Source organism: Copadichromis virginalis, linkage group LG6 (genome assembly GCF_057382275.1).
Source record: "Copadichromis virginalis isolate Kocher_CV1m ecotype Utaka linkage group LG6, C_Virginalis_male_GT1.1, whole genome shotgun sequence".
NCBI lineage: Eukaryota > Metazoa > Chordata > Actinopteri > Cichliformes > Cichlidae > Copadichromis > Copadichromis virginalis.
In genome coordinates this window covers 27,472,422-27,488,704 of record NC_140623.1, presented here as the reverse complement: position 1 = coordinate 27,488,704, position 16,283 = coordinate 27,472,422, and the positions used below count along the sequence as shown (strand labels likewise).

The following is a 16,283-nucleotide window of genomic DNA, read 5'->3' as shown; positions in this document are numbered from 1 at the left end:
CCTGTTGAAGTTCAGGCTCTAGCTGGGCAAGTTACTTTGAAAAAGTAATTAATTATAGTTACTAGTTACTTCTTCAAAAAAGTAACTGAGTTAGTAACTGAGTTACAATATTCTAAAAGTAATTAATTACTTGAAAAGTAACTATTGCGTTACTTTAAAAAAACGTTTAACCCTCTGGGGTCCAGGGTATAATTGGCCATTTTTAACTACTTTTGATTTTCCCTCCACATTTTACCTTTAAAAAGGAATTTACTTTGCCTTGTTTGGTATCATTCTTTTCAGCACAACCTCACATGTCTGAATTTACAGTTGTGTTTTCATTTTGATATACTGTATTACCACAATAAAATCAGACAAAAATCGTAAAATCAGAGTAGAAAAAGTTTTCTTTTTTTTACTGTAACAACCACAAACATGTTTAATGAATCATATTTCATAACTTTAAATGCAAATGTAAATCTTCAATTTTAAAATCCTATGCACAAGTTTTGCAAACAAAGTTATTTGCATCCATTTACCTTTTACCTCAATTTTTTAAATAACCATTTCAAACTATTTACAGAACAAATCAGCTGTTCTGCATTAAATAAGAAGCCACACAAATTATTTGTGCCACTCCAAAAAAATCATTTCTGTCCACTATGAAGGAGAACATCACAGCCTGATATCTGCAGGTCTGACAGCAGCAGGCGTATCACTCCTGTTTCTACCTGGAGACAGCAGTTGCCTCATTGTTCTGACACACAACACAAAACTATCCACAACACTACACACTAACTACACAAGACAACGCATTAACTACACACTCCAAACACGCTAAACACAAATCTCTCACATCTCAAAACTCGCTCTCTCTCTTTTTCTGCTGTCTCTCCCTCTCTCTCTCTCTCTCTCTCTCTCTCCGTCACTCCTAAAACGTCCCCTGTTGTGTTTTTTTCTCTCTCATAAGCACAGAGTGCTTGCTAGCGCTGTCCTTAGACAGTAAACGCGACTAAGCTTTGAGGGAAAAACCAGAGTCATTTGTATCATGACTCTGGTTTTGACTCTATCTACACAATTTGAAAGCTGGTATATATCACCTTGTTGCTTTGTCTTTAAGTGGTCATGTGACTGGCTTACCACAACTACTTTACTCTTCCTCACTCAAACAGCAGCACTCATGTGATTGTATGTATATAAGATGCGGTAAGCTGAACACAGCTTCAACCTTCTGTTTGTTGAAAAACAGTAACGGACCGCATTTTCTCAGACAGTCTCGGTCGTTGTGTCCTTGGGCAAGGCACTTCACCAGTTGCCCACTGGTGGTGGTCAGAGGGCCTGGTGGCGCCAGTGTCCGGCAGCCTCGCCTCTGTCAGTGCGCCCCAGGGCGGCTGTGGCTACACTGTAGCTTACCATCACCAGTGTGTGAATGTGTGTGTGAATGGGTGGATGATTGTGTATAGTGTAAAGCGCTTTGGGGTCCTTAGGACCAAGTAAAGCGCTATACAAATACAGACCATTTACCATTTACGTTACACCCAAAACTGGTCACAGAGAGCCCAAAACGCCAATTAAGATCAACTCAGCCTCTTGATTTTGTTCCCTCACTTTGAGCAAACACATTCATGTTCTCATTCCTGTGCCACCTCTGTTTCCCTGGATGTCCTTATAACTTTTTCAACCTCTAATTGTCAGGGCTGCACATCAAAGACTCCACAGCTACTCCCTGACTCGCAAAGTCACACTAACGGGTTTTGCTGTACACAGACACCTACACATTTGTGCACAACACATGAATAAATGTGCCTATTTTCTCAACAAAGAAGGTTGTTTGGTCTCTGTGACAGGAGAGGGCAATTTGTGACACTCATTCATCATTTCTCTTTTTAGTGCCCCTCTCTGCTACCCCATGTTCCTCCCTCCACTATCTCCGTGTCATCTCATTCCCACACCCTGTTGCGTTATCTCTCTTCAGGTATTTTTCACACAAATGCCTGCCTGTATCCTGCCATCTCCTCTCACTACCTGAGAACTCTTTTATCCCTCCCTGAATAGTCCTACAAAAAAATAAATATGGCCTAAAAAACACAGCAACTGCCTCCAGAAAACAGCCAACATCTGCTCAAAACTAACTGACTGCCAAGTCAGATTTTCACATTGCTTCAGTGGATTTTCAGTCCACCAAGACTGTGCGAATTAAAGTTAATGTTGGCAGGACTCAGACACCTGTCTCGTGTACTTGTGTTTTCATACTGTTACAGCCTAGCCTTGCTCATTTGGAGTCTCCTAAATCAAATCAAATCAGTGCATGTCGGAATTTGTTATACTATATCCCACTTTTGCATGAATACATATGGTATGTGTTGCCTCAAAAATACCTTTCAGATAGACCTCATGATGGCTTTGAAAGCAACCCATAAACAATCAGATTGATTTTCAATCAACATAATGGCACCAGACACCTAAAGCATGGAAAGCAGGTTATATTTTGCTTTGGGCTGCATGCTGGCAGTCTGGCAGCTCCCATCCACATTGTTCTGATCTTAACAAATTCATTGAACCTCACAAATACTTTCAAATTACCCAACGATGCTTAGCACCATTAGAGTCAGATTATTAGCTTGGAATCAGTTGCTTTGTATTTCTGAATGCTGTTTCACCTCATTACCTTCCTCTAAACTGGAACCTCCTCACAAAGCTTGTCACCTGCTTTACTATCTGTTTGTCGGATAATAATATTTCACCCTTTTCATATTTGCACCAACCTTCTTTTTCTCTCTCTCTCTTTTGGCTTGGTTGACCATATGTGTGTGGTTGTGGTTGAGTATTTGCTATTGCTAAAAAGCAGAGATTACGATTGCGATATCTTCTATGGGTTTAATTTGCATTGCTGTAAATGCGAGAGGAATATACTGTTGCTGCTTTAGCAGAGTTTTGAAGTTTCACAGAAATTCTGCTGACATGAAGTTGCTGTCAGAATCAAATCATGCTGACAGAAGATCTTGCTGCTTGATTATAAAGCATTTTCAAGCTTTCTCTATGTATTAATGTCATTTATACTGACAGCAAACTGTGTGTTTTCAGTATACTTTTCCATACATTAACTTTGTTTCAGCTGTTTTTTTTACATTGCAACTGTTCAATTGCATTTTACACACTCAGTACTGGCTGCTATCACTGATACACTGGAAGCCTGGAAATACTTCTGTGTGACAAAAGTTAAATCTAGAGTGTGGTATTGTATGTATGTAAATAAGCATTGGGTATGTGCCAATCCTTGCACACAATGTTGAGTAAGTCTATCAGCATCAGATAAAGCTCTCTGTATTTATTTATTTTTTTAATAGTGTGCAGTTTTAAATTTTGTGTCTGCAGTTGCATTTCCGATGTGGCGCACCTGCCGAATACTGAGCAACAATTCAACCAAGGATTTTTCTCCATGATGGGCCATCCTGTTCATACAAAGCACCAGACCGCTCATTCTGTAGCTTAGCTCCACTGGTTGATGTAATAAGTGACAGACTAGTTATAAATATCAGTGATATGTTCATCCGTGTCTGTGTGTGTATGCTTTACGGTAGCGTGTATTTTTTCGCCCTAAATGTTCCTACCTTGCAGCGTTTAGCTTTGTCTGGTTTAAGAGCCTTTTCTTTTTTTCATTGCTGATATAGAACAAATGCAAGAGCCCATCAGGATATTTGTAAGTGGCCCGACTGTCCATTTCATGGCCACATTCATAGTCTGGCACCCTTTACATCAACAAGTAGTGCTGCAAAATAAGCGGTCTGCTCGTTTGCATGAGCAGCCTGGGATGGAGGCATATTGCTGAATTAATGCTTCAGTGTTCCTGCGGAAGAGAAGCAGGCAGACAGTTGGTTTGTCCATCCATGTCCATCTTTAGTGTTTGCTCACTCTCTCAATTGACTATGCAGCAAGAGATTCGTGCTGACATAGTCGTGTGCAATGTGTGGGTTCTGAAAGAGCTCTGAACTCCTGTTTGCAATGTGAAAGCTGGGCAAGGTGACCGGTCACACCTGGGCAAAACCATCCTCAGAACACAGTGCAATGACCCACCCAGTGCATCTTTTGTTAGCAAGCAAAGACTGGTTTGCCTGAGCTGAAGAGGAAAGGAATCCTATTGGTGGAGAAGGATTAGGGTACGGCACTACCAGATTTTTAGAGCCTATTGTGGAAAAAAAAAATAGGACTTTTTACTGATACAACAAGTAAAAAAAAGATATTTGTGAGTGAGAATTACAGTCTAAGAGAGAAAGTGATCGACTGCAAGGATAAGCAAAAACATGCACATGTGTTGCACACCACACATTTAAACCTGTGATAATATTATTAATCCTTTATTTATTATTTAAAAATCTCATTTCCAAGAGAGACCTGGCATCACTCTTTCAGTGATTGTTTTTAACGTCGCTCTTAATGATCTGTTATTGTATATTTCTCACATACTGGTACAGAATATTGTATTTGTTTTAATTGTTATGTGGTGCATGTGTTTTTGAATTTTTGCTGCCATGATGCCAGGTCTCTCTTCATTCAGTAAAAGCACAGTACTAGTATATTATCAACAACCAACAACAGGTGCCTATTTACACAGCTAGCAACTACCATTAAAAAAACAACATTAGCATTCATTTGAGGTAATGTACTTGGCAATATTAATTCCATTATTCATTCTCTTTTATAACTGTTTAATCTGAAAGCATCCATTAACTACTAAGAGAAATATGTGACTCTGTTAAATGCTGGACTATGTAAACTGAGTGACCTTTTTAACGCTTTTGCAATCCAAAAAAGTCACACAGCACTTTATTCTGCAGACTTTAAGCACTTTATCTATCACGCACACATGCACGAACATCAAACTCATGGATGTATCTGAGGCAGTTTCGTGTGCAGTATCTTGCCTGGGGACTCTACAGAATACATACTGGATGAGCTGGGGATCAAACCACAGATTTACTGATTAGTCAACACCTTGCTGTCTCTCCTGAGCCCATAGCTGCTAACTGTGTGCCTGCTGTTTGTAGCTGAACAGGCTGAATATGGGGAATTTTATTTTGTATCGTTGGAAATGTTGGAAAGCTATGACAATGAGACAAATACAAATTAACTCTGTATCACTGAGGGGAGCCCTCTCAAACTGCAAACAATCCCCATGTCTTTTTATTATAAAGTATTTATAAGTGTAGCTTTGATATATGTGCTGTGATAATAAGGTACTGTATATTACTATGTTTCAAACATACCTTGTTCAACAAAATTAAGTTAATACTTGATCATCACAGTGTTACACAAAACTTCATGGATGTCAGTCTGTTCAGTTAGGAAGCAGAAACCATTGTGAATCCATTTTATTTCCTCCCAGTGCAAATGAAAGTGACTGGACAAGCAACAAGACAACCAAAAAGGAAGTGGTTTAGCAGGAGATGTGCCATTACATGAGTAGAGCTGGGGTGACAGAGTGGTAGTAGGACCAGTTTCTGCTCCTTTGTGCGAGGAAGAAGAGGCGGCACAAAATTGCTTCCAGCAGGTTACTAATGTGCATGTTCCTAATCAGACTCTGAGAAATAGTCTTTATGAGGGTGGCTAACAAGTGCTAACATCCTTAGTGGGTCCTGTGCTCACACTTCGCAGCTCAATCAGCATTCGCCAGAAAATCCCAACACTGGTAAGTCTGCTGTGGTGCTCTGTCCTTGTGTTACAGCATGTGTCCTGATAAAACTGCCACACTCTTGAGACTGTGCTGCAACAGTAGCAAACCTTCTTGCAATGCCACATATTGATGTACAGTCCTGGTGGAGCTGGACTACCTACTGATTACTATGAAGAGACTTCTTTGTTAAAAGCTGGGGAAAACCAAGACTACTTTTTAAAATTTCCGTTCAGAAGTTTCACTGTGATTAAAGTCGGGGTTTTGTGGAGCAGCAGGAAGTTACTTTTAGTGAGGTCGGTGTGGGGGAAAAGGATTGAAACCACATAATTCTGATGACAGCAGGAGACATGTAGGGGATAACAATTCAGTTGGAACCCTTCCTGTGAATGTCAGTGTGAACACAGCTTTGGAGTAGCGGGAAAAAATTAATGATAATGGAGTGGATATGGCAACCACTTCCCTAATTGGTGTGCAGTCTTGATTTTCTCACAGTGAGAATTAGGGGGAGGAAAAACATGGCAGAGGAAGGGGTAACAAGCCCATTCAGTTGTTAGCTGTAGCTGCAGCTTTGTATGAAACACCACACTTCCTAAAGCACTGAACATTGCACTGCTATCACATCAGAAATGAATATTTTATTTAAACGTAAACCTTCAAATACATGCTTCAACAAGTGTCCTCCACTCTGTCTTCCCACAGAATTGTTTTTGTTCCTGTGCAATCTGAAAAGCTATGTAATGTTTTAAAAAAAAAATATAGAGGTGGGTCTGTAACAAAGATTTTCTGAGGCATATACTGACAAATCAGTATTCATTAAGTAACACTGTTTGTGTAACCTCGGTATGCTGTCTGAGGAAGCTGTGCACGATTAATATTCCCTCAGTAATTACACAAAATGTCATTTGCTGTTAGAAATAAGAAAGAATTAAACCAGGTGGTTGTTTGAGTGGAAATTTGTATAGTCTTAATTAGGATATTTGTTTGTGCATCTTCACTAAGTATTCAGTTGTGAGGTGGATTGTCTTGAACAGATTTAGTTGTCCTCTTACCAGAAATGATGGTTGTGCTAGTTTCTGCAGTTTGTGAGCATTTGTGAAGTTAGAACTGGATTCTTCTGAAATGAAGATGACAATTTAACATTAATGAATAAGAAAAAAAACATGCGTAACATCAGTGGCTAAACAGAAAATGCCAGCTGGAGGCGTGGATGGATATTTATTGTGTTACACTAGATTCCAGCTTGGTGACCTTTAAAGACAACGAAGATGCTATAATTGTGGATGTATTAGTGATTAAGATGATGGTATTCTAATTTATTTAATCCTTTCAGTGACTTGATAGCACCGTGATTTGATTTGATCTTTAATTGTAACTACTTGTCCTTATTTATATATTAAAAAAAAAACATCCATCCCTTAGGTTTACCAGCTTATTACTGAATGTCACAAACACACCTTTTAGAACAGGTTTCTGGAGGTCTGAATGTGCACAACACATGTGATGTTCTGTGAGCCAGCACAACCACCTTCACTGTTGTTTTTTACAGTTAGCTCAGTGTTACATGCTCTTTCCTTTGTATTTGTTTCCTCTATCCACTTTTCCTCTTTTCTGTTCCTCTCCCTTACTTATCTCTTCTTTCTTTCTCATGGCATGATTGATGGCTGGGATGGCGGTCCTGGAAGTCTGTTTTTCTGCAGCTGTACTTGTTAGTTTCGTTTTCTTTCTTCAGGGCAGGAGTTTCTGGGTCCAAGACCCCATTGTTTCTCTGGCCCAAACCCATTTCACCTTGTTTTTTTTTTTCTTTTTTACGCTCTTTCTCTCTCCATTTAAATAAAAGAAGTTTTTTGGTCATGGAGATAAGTTGATGGCCGTAACAGCTGCTGTGTCCTGCTTCTACACGCTGAAAGTTTTTGCAACATTGTCAAGATGGCAACCATTAAAGATTAGAAATGTATACTGCACCACTCCACCATTTGCGTTCTCATAGAGTACTTAATGTAGCCATATAATTGTCAGCGCAAATGCGCGTAGGCACTTAATGGTGTGAGCATAAGTATGGAATTATGAGATTCGAGACACAGTGTGTGTGTAATATGTACAAATAGGGATGCAGCTGTCTTCTGTGGGTTTTGCTGAAGTTTAAAAATAGCCAAATAACGCGCTGCACCCAATTAGCGCATGCTGTTCTTTATAAGGTCTGTGTGACGCTGCTTACACATCCTGCTGCCCTGCAGAGATGTCTTCCTTTTTGTGGTCGTGCTAGTGGCAGCCAGAGCACTCGTAAACCACACACGTGGCATGCTTCCTTGATTTGTTATAAAAACAAAAGCAAACAAAAGAAAATCTTTTTTGCACTCCACACTAGAAAGAAAGCTGCTAAAACTAATTTGAGAATTGTAGATTGAGCCTCTTGATAGTTTTAATTATGTTGTTATAGACCTCTTTAATCTGTAATCTCAGCTTCACAATGATTATTTGCCAGCACCATTTGCAAGTCTCTTTGCCTCCTGCCTTGTTGGCTGCTAGCTACTGTATCTATCATCAGTGGTGCTGTCTCCTCCGGTCTTCTACATATTCTCCCCACACTCACTTCACACAGCCAAGTCACAGGAATACATTAGAAGAGTTTTATCATGATCCTACTGTAGAAACACTACAAAGGTAGTTCCTTGTGATGGCTTAAATCTTTGTATTGCCTTGCAACCTAAATAATTACCTCACTACACATGTTCCTGTCAGACAGATGCTCTCTTTCAATTTTATAGCAACGCCCAAGTTCAGTTCAGAGAATCAAAGAAAGACTGCTTTCATTTCCTCCTCTCTAAAGCTCTGCCACGGCCTCTGTGGATTCTGACCATATGTTTTAAACCAAATACAAGAAAGCCTTTCCTTTGTAGTGTTGCTTTCTCAGTGAAACTCACTGTGATCCAAGTTTTACGACCACCAACAGAGGCTTGATAGAGCTTTTTAAGTTTGGGCATCAGACTGAAATTTACATGTAACTGCTTTACCTGTTATATTGTATTTCTTCATGTGGAAAAAAAGAGTTTTATATATCAAGTCAACATCTCTGCCTCAGTAAAATGACAAGAAGCTTGCACTATGAGACAGGTGGGTGTCACCTAAATCTCTGCAGGAGACATCGCAGGATAGGATGAATGAGTACAAGTCTCTGCCTGAAAGCAACACAACAGGGTGAAATCTGCCATGTGCACGCATACATGTCAAGTCAGTGCACAAGAGCAGCTAGAGAAAATCCGGACCCAAAGAATGACCGTAACACACTTACATACATAACAAAACTTTATAAATAAATAAATACTGAATAAATGTGTCATACAGCCATCACGTCCACAGAAATGATGTGCACATAAGGTCAGTAACTGACAGCAGCTCCATTCTGACACATAGCTCTACCTACCCACACCTGTCACTCACTCTAGCATCAGTACCAGTACTCAGTTCTGAAAAATCAAAACTTTATCGTCCATCCTGAGACAGATTTATCTTACGATACTTGTTTTAAAAGATTTTTTTTAATTCCTTATCTATTATTCATCTATTATTCAGTCACACGCCAGCTCTTCTGATGTAGATCCAGGATCACTTGCACTTAGCACTATACAATATACTATCATTAAATGGATTTCCTCGATAGCTCAGAGGGACGGGATGGCAAACATTAGGACTGCTTTGAAAGGGAAAAATTTCCACTAAGAAGAAAAATTCCTGGGACTAGAACTCTCTTCAGGCAAAATGAATTTACACTTTTTGCTGAATTAATCTCGATAAATAGTTAGAACTCTGTAGTAGGTCGTCTTCATTTTCATGCTAAACTTTGAAGGTGATCGCAGGGATGCAGGAGCAACACTCAACCTGCACACCCCTGCTGCATAGCTTTGCGGCACTCAGGTGACATTATGCTGCAAACAGATAATTTATGGTGGCACACACGCTACTACATGTCACACCGAGTCCTCTATTGGTAATTCTTACTCCGTAACACAAACCCCAGCCTTCATCTGCCACACTAAGGGCAATGAGCTTTAGTGCATTAGCATCGTCCCACGCTTTTGGCCCTGGGCCACGCATATTGTATGAGCAGGCAACCTACATATACCCATGCTTCTGTCAGCGGAGGTCCCCTGATAAGACAGGTTCAGTGTGCAGAGTTTAATGGTGTCCTGGAGTGTGTATTATAGTGTTTAGTCAATTTATTCTCCTGTCAAAAGAGATCAAGGTCCTGCTGCTTTGACTTAAAAGTGCTTTTCAAACAGCTGCCAGATGCTCTGGGTGTGCGCTCTTCAAATGAGTTTTGGAATGTAAAAATACTGATATATACAGTGATGGGTGATAGGGTGCGATCAGTGTGAGCTAAAGCGTTTGCTCATAGATTTTAAGCATTTCAAGAAAGTCATATAAAATGGGTTTGATTGATCTTATCTTTCAGACCGAGCTTGTTAACTTGTGTGACATAACCAGTCCATCCATGATTTTATGGAGTTGCAGTAAAATCTGAGCGGAAAAACCGGATAGACGCTGGCAAACAAACTTTCGCTGATGACAAGGAATGGGAGGTGTTGGTGTCGGGATTTACTAGCAGCATAAAATCAGCCAAATGATGAGGGGAAATTTTAATCAAGGCTGTGGGAGAAACAGTCATGAATAATTTTGGCTTTGCACCATGTTTAACTGACAGAATATTCATCGAGGCTGATCAATACTTAAGCGCACAGTTTAAGCTTTCTGTTTGACAAAAATGTTTGTGGTCTCTCTCTCTTGGTGTGTGTGTGTGTGTGTGTGTGTGTGTGTGTGTGTGTGTGTGTGTGTGTGTGTGTGTGTGTGTGTGTCCCAGATTCTTATCGGGGAGGTGACCAGTTTTTTTGTGAAGACAGAAGGCGCTCAGGAGAAGACCATAGTGACGGCTGACTGCTGTTACTTCAACCCTCTCCTCCGTAGGATCGTACGTTTTCTGGGTCAGTCACAGTCTTAAAGATCAGAGCTTCTTCTGCTTTTAACTAATAAATCCTCTCTTCTCTGGGGTGCAGCCTCATTAAGGCTCACACCACTACATCTCTATCTTACAGTATGTAGACTAAACACAAAAAGCCCTTGTCCTTAACATGAGTCTCCTGTGGACGCATTTTCGTTAGCCTTATTTTTATGTCCCATTCTGTTGATGCTCTGTGATCTTTTTCACCACATCTGTATGACAGACTGAGGTTCTGAAGCATAAAAGCAAAGACTGCTTCTGTCTAGTCATTTGTTGCACACTTGAATTAAAATGAATTGAAACCAGTGTGGCTTTGTGAGTTCGCCTTTACTGCATCTGCAAATATATACATGGACATAGCACAGCGTTCCACACTTTTGCAGTCTCACATAACGCTTATAGGCGCACTGCCTTATGGGTAGTGTTTAAACTCAAACCACTAATATTTCTTACAGTGGAACAATGAAATAAACATAAACAAAAGATAGTGTGATCCACCAGTCTATATCTGCTGTGATTACAGCCCGGTACAGGTATAAATCCACAAAAGTGCCACGAGGTTTCCGCACAAACTAATGAATTAGATCTAGCTGCTAATCGTTAGCATCACGGCTAATTCACATCGCTACCAATAACTTGTATACTAATGACACATAGTGGGGATTAACGGCCAACTTTCCCACATTCTCTGCAACCCCGTGGACTCATCTGTAGATACATTTTAAGTTATTTACCATCTTGTATCTGCTTACCTGCAAATATATACATGAACATAGCACAGCGTTCCACACTTTTGCAGTCTCACATAACGCTTATTGGCGCACTGCCTTATGGGTAGTGGCTGGCTTCTTTACTCCCACTAGAGCTGCTCATTTTAGGGGATACTCCCTCTTGTGGTGTAACGGAGGAATAACTACGCTTCCTGCACTATGTCATTTTTGGAGACTGGGGCACACATTATTTTACCACAATCAAAGAAAATACAGATTTGAACAATCAGACCATTTAACTAACTACAATATTGTCACTAAAGATTATGGGGGGTGTCTTGTTTTGTCCACAATGTCTTTCTTGTCCTTACACATTTGGTGCGAAACACATAAAATCAACAATAACAGCTGAAATCCCAGGAGAGTGCTTGTTTTCTTGTACACACTCCCTCACTTTCACTCTGTCTGTCTTTCGCTCAGGTGTGTACTCTTTCGGCCTCTTTACCACCACCATCTTTGCCAATGCCGGTCAGGTGGTGACAGGAAACCAGACGCCTCATTTCCTATCTGCCTGTAAGCCAAACTACACAGCTCTGGGCTGCCAGTCTCCACTGCAGTACATCGCAGAGCACCGAGCCTGCACAGGAAACCCGTATCTGGTGGTGTCCGCCCGCAAATCCTTCCCCTCCAAAGATGCAGCGCTCAGCTTCTACTCAGCCATCTACACGGTGGTAGGAGACTTTCTTTTTTGAGTCTGGGTGAAGGGAGATGCACCGGATGAGATGACTGATGATCTGGTTTTACTTTATGAAGAGTCTTTAGAAGAGCTGTAACACACAACAAAGCACCAGAAAAGTTTCTGATAAGTGGCTTAAAGTAGACTAATATTGTTTATATTGTTTAACATTTTTACTATTATTCAAGTCTAGCTAATGCTGAGAGCTGAGTTATCAGCTGCTGAGCTTGGCAAGCAAGGTGCATCCACAGACTGTACAGGTGAATTGCACAGACACATACACCTCCCATTTTGTGCCAGAAGAAATATAAATGAAATACTATAATTTTACTCATCAAATTTGGAGTATAGGTTACTTGGACTGGCTGTGCAATTAATCATACATATCTGTCAAATAATTACAGTAAAAATGCTTCAAAAGGAAGTGAAATGAAAACATGGCTGGTTTCAGATAGCTGACGTAAACACTAGCACGCAGCTGGAGCCCTCAGCCACCTGTAATTCAACAGTCTGTAATTTAAAAAACTAATAATAGAATAGACTACCCCCATATATTTGTATATGTATAGATGTCCAAACAGGTTTTTGTACCAGGTTGAAAACATGGTTATTTTTTCCACTGTTAAGTATTTTTCAGCTGCTTGGATCTGACACACACTAAATCCTGGCAGCACATCAACCCTACTCTCCGCCTACACTGGCTCCCAATAGAGTGCACTGATATAAATATGAGATCTTCTACAAGTCCCTCCACAGTCTTGGCCCTATGTACCTCTATGAACTGATCTTCATCCCGTGACAACCACCTCCACCCTTCCTTCCTTTCAACCTGTTTGTGTGGCTGGTCTTAACCACAGGCACTGGAGGGCTGGTGTGGCTTGTTTCCCATCAGTGACACTGAAAGGAATGAAAGGTTCACATGCTGCAGAACTCCAGTTTTCTGATTTATTGCATCTAGAAGTGATGTTTTGAGCACACCAGCGTTCTATGAAATGCCTCTGAGCTCAGTTGCTGGGTGGCTCTGTGGTTTGGATTTTTACACTAAACAACACTGCATGAACCATTTCTTTACCCATGCTCTAACTTACACCGCTGATTGTACTGACTACATCCATTATAGTTAGTTAAAGTTCTTTTCTTCTTTAAAATAAACTGTATTTAAATTGGCATTTGTGTGCATCTTCCTTTTCGTCATGGCCATGTGGCTCTATACACCATCCCAGAGTCACTTGCTCCTCAAACACGAGGCAGCCGTCCATTTCCATCTCCACGTTGGAGATCCTGGGGTACAGAATCATATGTGTCGGGATTCAAACACTAGCCAATGCTACCACTTTACATCAGTTATGACAAATATAAGGTTAAGCCTGGTAGTTCTTTCAACCACATTTTAAGGTATGTGCACAAATAAAAAACAGAAGTAAAATTCCCGATTATCCCTAGAGAAATCTACATTTTACGAACATACTGAAATAAACAGCTTGAACACAGTCTTTATATTAATATTATATATTTTATAGAGCATAGCAAACCGAAAATCATCTTTTCTTAAAACAATCCCTCTGCAAACTGGCAAGTTTTATACCTGACTTTCAAAGTTTTGAATATTCAGAATTAAAATATGTTCATGTAAGAGATTATAAAGTAAAAAACGTTCACTTAACTAAGTTGGACAAAAAGAACGCACACCCTTCTGCCTCTTTTCTCTGGAATTACATTAACTTGCTCCTGTCATTTTAGAACCTTTAAACCAGCTGCGGTGGTTTTATTATGCTGCTTTCCCTGCGGATAAACCACTCAGCTGTTCAAAAATCCCTGCAGAGTGCGGCCTCTTTTGGTTTACTCAAGCTGTTTGAACTATTAAGCTAGTCAGTGTCTAGAATATTTTGCATTATCTCAGCTTGCTGCTTGAGCTTTCAACACATTGTTCAACTCTTTGCTTTGTTAAGATAACATAGCATTTTAAAAATGTACCTAATTCAGTATATTACTGCTTTCCAGATGTATGTGACTCTGGTGTTCAGGACAAAAGGGACCCGCCTGATGAAGCCCACATTATGCTTGGTGCTGCTGTCTCTGGCTGTGCTGGTTGGGGTGGTGAGGGTGACTGAACACAGGAACCACTGGAACGATGTTCTGGCTGGATTCGTAACGGGTGGTGCCATTGCTGCCTTTCTGGTAAGAAGGAGAAAGGGAGGGAGGAAACACTGAGAGGGGTAGTAAAAGAAAGTAGGGTGAAAGAGGCGATAGATCATAGCCTATTTATACACCTCCAGATAGGAACACAGTCACCTTATATGCTGTCAGTTGCTATAAGCTGCCTACAGCTGCTTCTATCTCTGCAAGCTGCTCAGCAACCCGCCTACATCCTCCACCCTCCTTATTTTCATTCTGTGCCTGACTTAATCAATGCCACGTCTGCTGCCATCGTGCCTGCTCTGTTCTGTAGCCATCAGGCCTTGCTGTCAAATATAAATTACTGTCAATGGACATCACAATCTTCTCTGACTAAACTGACTGAATGTTCTGTTAATATTTGTATTCTTGTATTTAAATGTGTGATTTAAAGGTAGAATTTTAATTCACATTTATTGTATTTCCATTTTACAGTTACAGAGAACAACCGTTGCAAAAATAAATGAATAACATAACCAGCGTGCTTTTCGTATGTCACTGTCCTTTGTCTGTTTGCATTTTAGTTTCATTTTCTTGTCATTCTCGAGTTTACATGCTGTTTTTGTGGATGTCGTACTTTCTGAGCCTTCACCATCATAAAAACTCAAACTGTGATCTGTTCCACTCCATTTTCTGTGTGTGGGACATGTTGAAGGGAGAAATGTGGTAAAATACGGTTACAGGAATGATGGTGGGAGGATTTACTGATGATTAAGGCTACAAAAAGGATGCACTTCCATACATGACTGTAAAAGAAAAAAAAGCGTGGACTAAACAGAGTCTTTTATATTGATAATTCAAATAATGTCATTTAGTGTTGGACCTCTTGACCCAAAGTATCAGTATTAACTTCAAAGATCAAAGTCATTTCTGGTGTGTGTCCCTAAGAATATAAATTTCTTTCCATGCCTCCCCGCAAAATTCATTGCCTATCCCTCTTTCTTTTATCTCAGTCTCTCCCACTTCACTATCTGTTTCCATGCACACTTCAGCATTTCATGCAGCAGAAAATCATCCATCTCTATAGTGGAGTAGAGAGAATTTCTCCCTTCCTTTTCCCTTTACACCTTTTTTGTCTGCTCTCTACCAGGTGTCATGTGTGATCAACAATTTCAGGCCAACCCAGATAGCAGCGTCGACTCCTCCACCTCCTCAGCGCTCAGAGCCCCCCGTTGGGCTGCCTCTTCTCAGCCTGCCCCGCGTGGAGAGTCCACTTGAAAAGTTAAGTGGCCTCCAGGTAAGGGGTGGGGGAAACGAAATGTACCAAAGCAATCAAAACAATGTTTTAAATGTGCATGTACTTGTTTTTTTATCGAAATGTTTGGGCATTTTCATTCCATGACAAATCAGTGAGTACATCCAACCTGACCTCCTCAGAATCAGCTGTAGTGTCTTTAGAAAAACTATATAAATTTTTAACATTATAGAAAAAAAAACTTGACATATTACAGGCCATCATATTACATATTTTCCAGTGTTTGTGATCTTTTTTTGAGCTTCAAATCAATTTTACACCCACTTTGAGTGCTACAGTCTAAACCCAGATCTTATCTATTGCTATGCATGTTTTCTCTTATTTCTATAACCAGCTTTGAGCGTCAATATCATGGGATGTAGTCTGTAATGTAGAAGAACAGAAAAAAAAGCATTTACTTTTAAGGGTCATATCCACAAGTGATCGAGGTGGCTGGTCACAACAAGTAGAATATAAAAGGTCTTTTGTTTTGATGCCAGGTTCATTTTCCAGCTCTGATTCCTTTGTGTTGAAATCCTTTACTAATCATTACTAACAACTAACCATTTTTTTTTAATTGAACATCCATTTCCTTCAGAATAGCCTTAATGCTTCATCGCATAGATTCAACAAAGTGCTGGAAACACAGTTGCTGCAGATTTTTACTTGGCTGCACATCCACATCCTGAATCTCCCATTCCCCACATCCCTAAGGTGCTTTATTGGATTGAGATCTGGTAACTATGGAGACCATTGGAGTACGGTGATGTCATTGTCATGTTCAA

At 40.2% G+C, this 16,283-nt stretch overlaps 1 protein-coding gene and 1 long non-coding RNA gene across 3 annotated transcripts in view; one reads left to right on the top strand and one right to left on the bottom strand.

Moving 5' to 3' along the window:
* The window catches only part of LOC146707968 (phospholipid phosphatase-related protein type 5-like), a 66,482-nt gene that overhangs the window by 47,113 nt on the left and 3,086 nt on the right, over positions 1–16,283 (top strand). The window contains exons 4-7 of one of the 2 annotated variants that reach the window (XM_085459618.1): positions 10,506–10,626; positions 11,834–12,084; positions 14,091–14,267; positions 15,355–15,485. In XM_085459618.1, coding sequence (XP_085315744.1) covers positions 10,506–10,626; positions 11,834–12,084; positions 14,091–14,267; positions 15,355–15,485 — 680 coding nt within the window. Of the gene's footprint in view, positions 1–10,505; positions 10,627–11,833; positions 12,085–14,090; positions 14,268–15,354; positions 15,502–16,283 lie in introns of both variants that reach the window. The other variant, XM_085459619.1, reaches the window with a different exon arrangement.
* On the bottom strand, positions 12,079–14,200 carry LOC146707969 (uncharacterized). The gene is made up of 3 exons (XR_014920896.1): positions 14,064–14,200; positions 12,862–12,986; positions 12,079–12,180 (listed from the first exon to the last, which is right to left on the bottom strand). It is a non-coding gene; the product is annotated as an uncharacterized LOC146707969 (long non-coding RNA).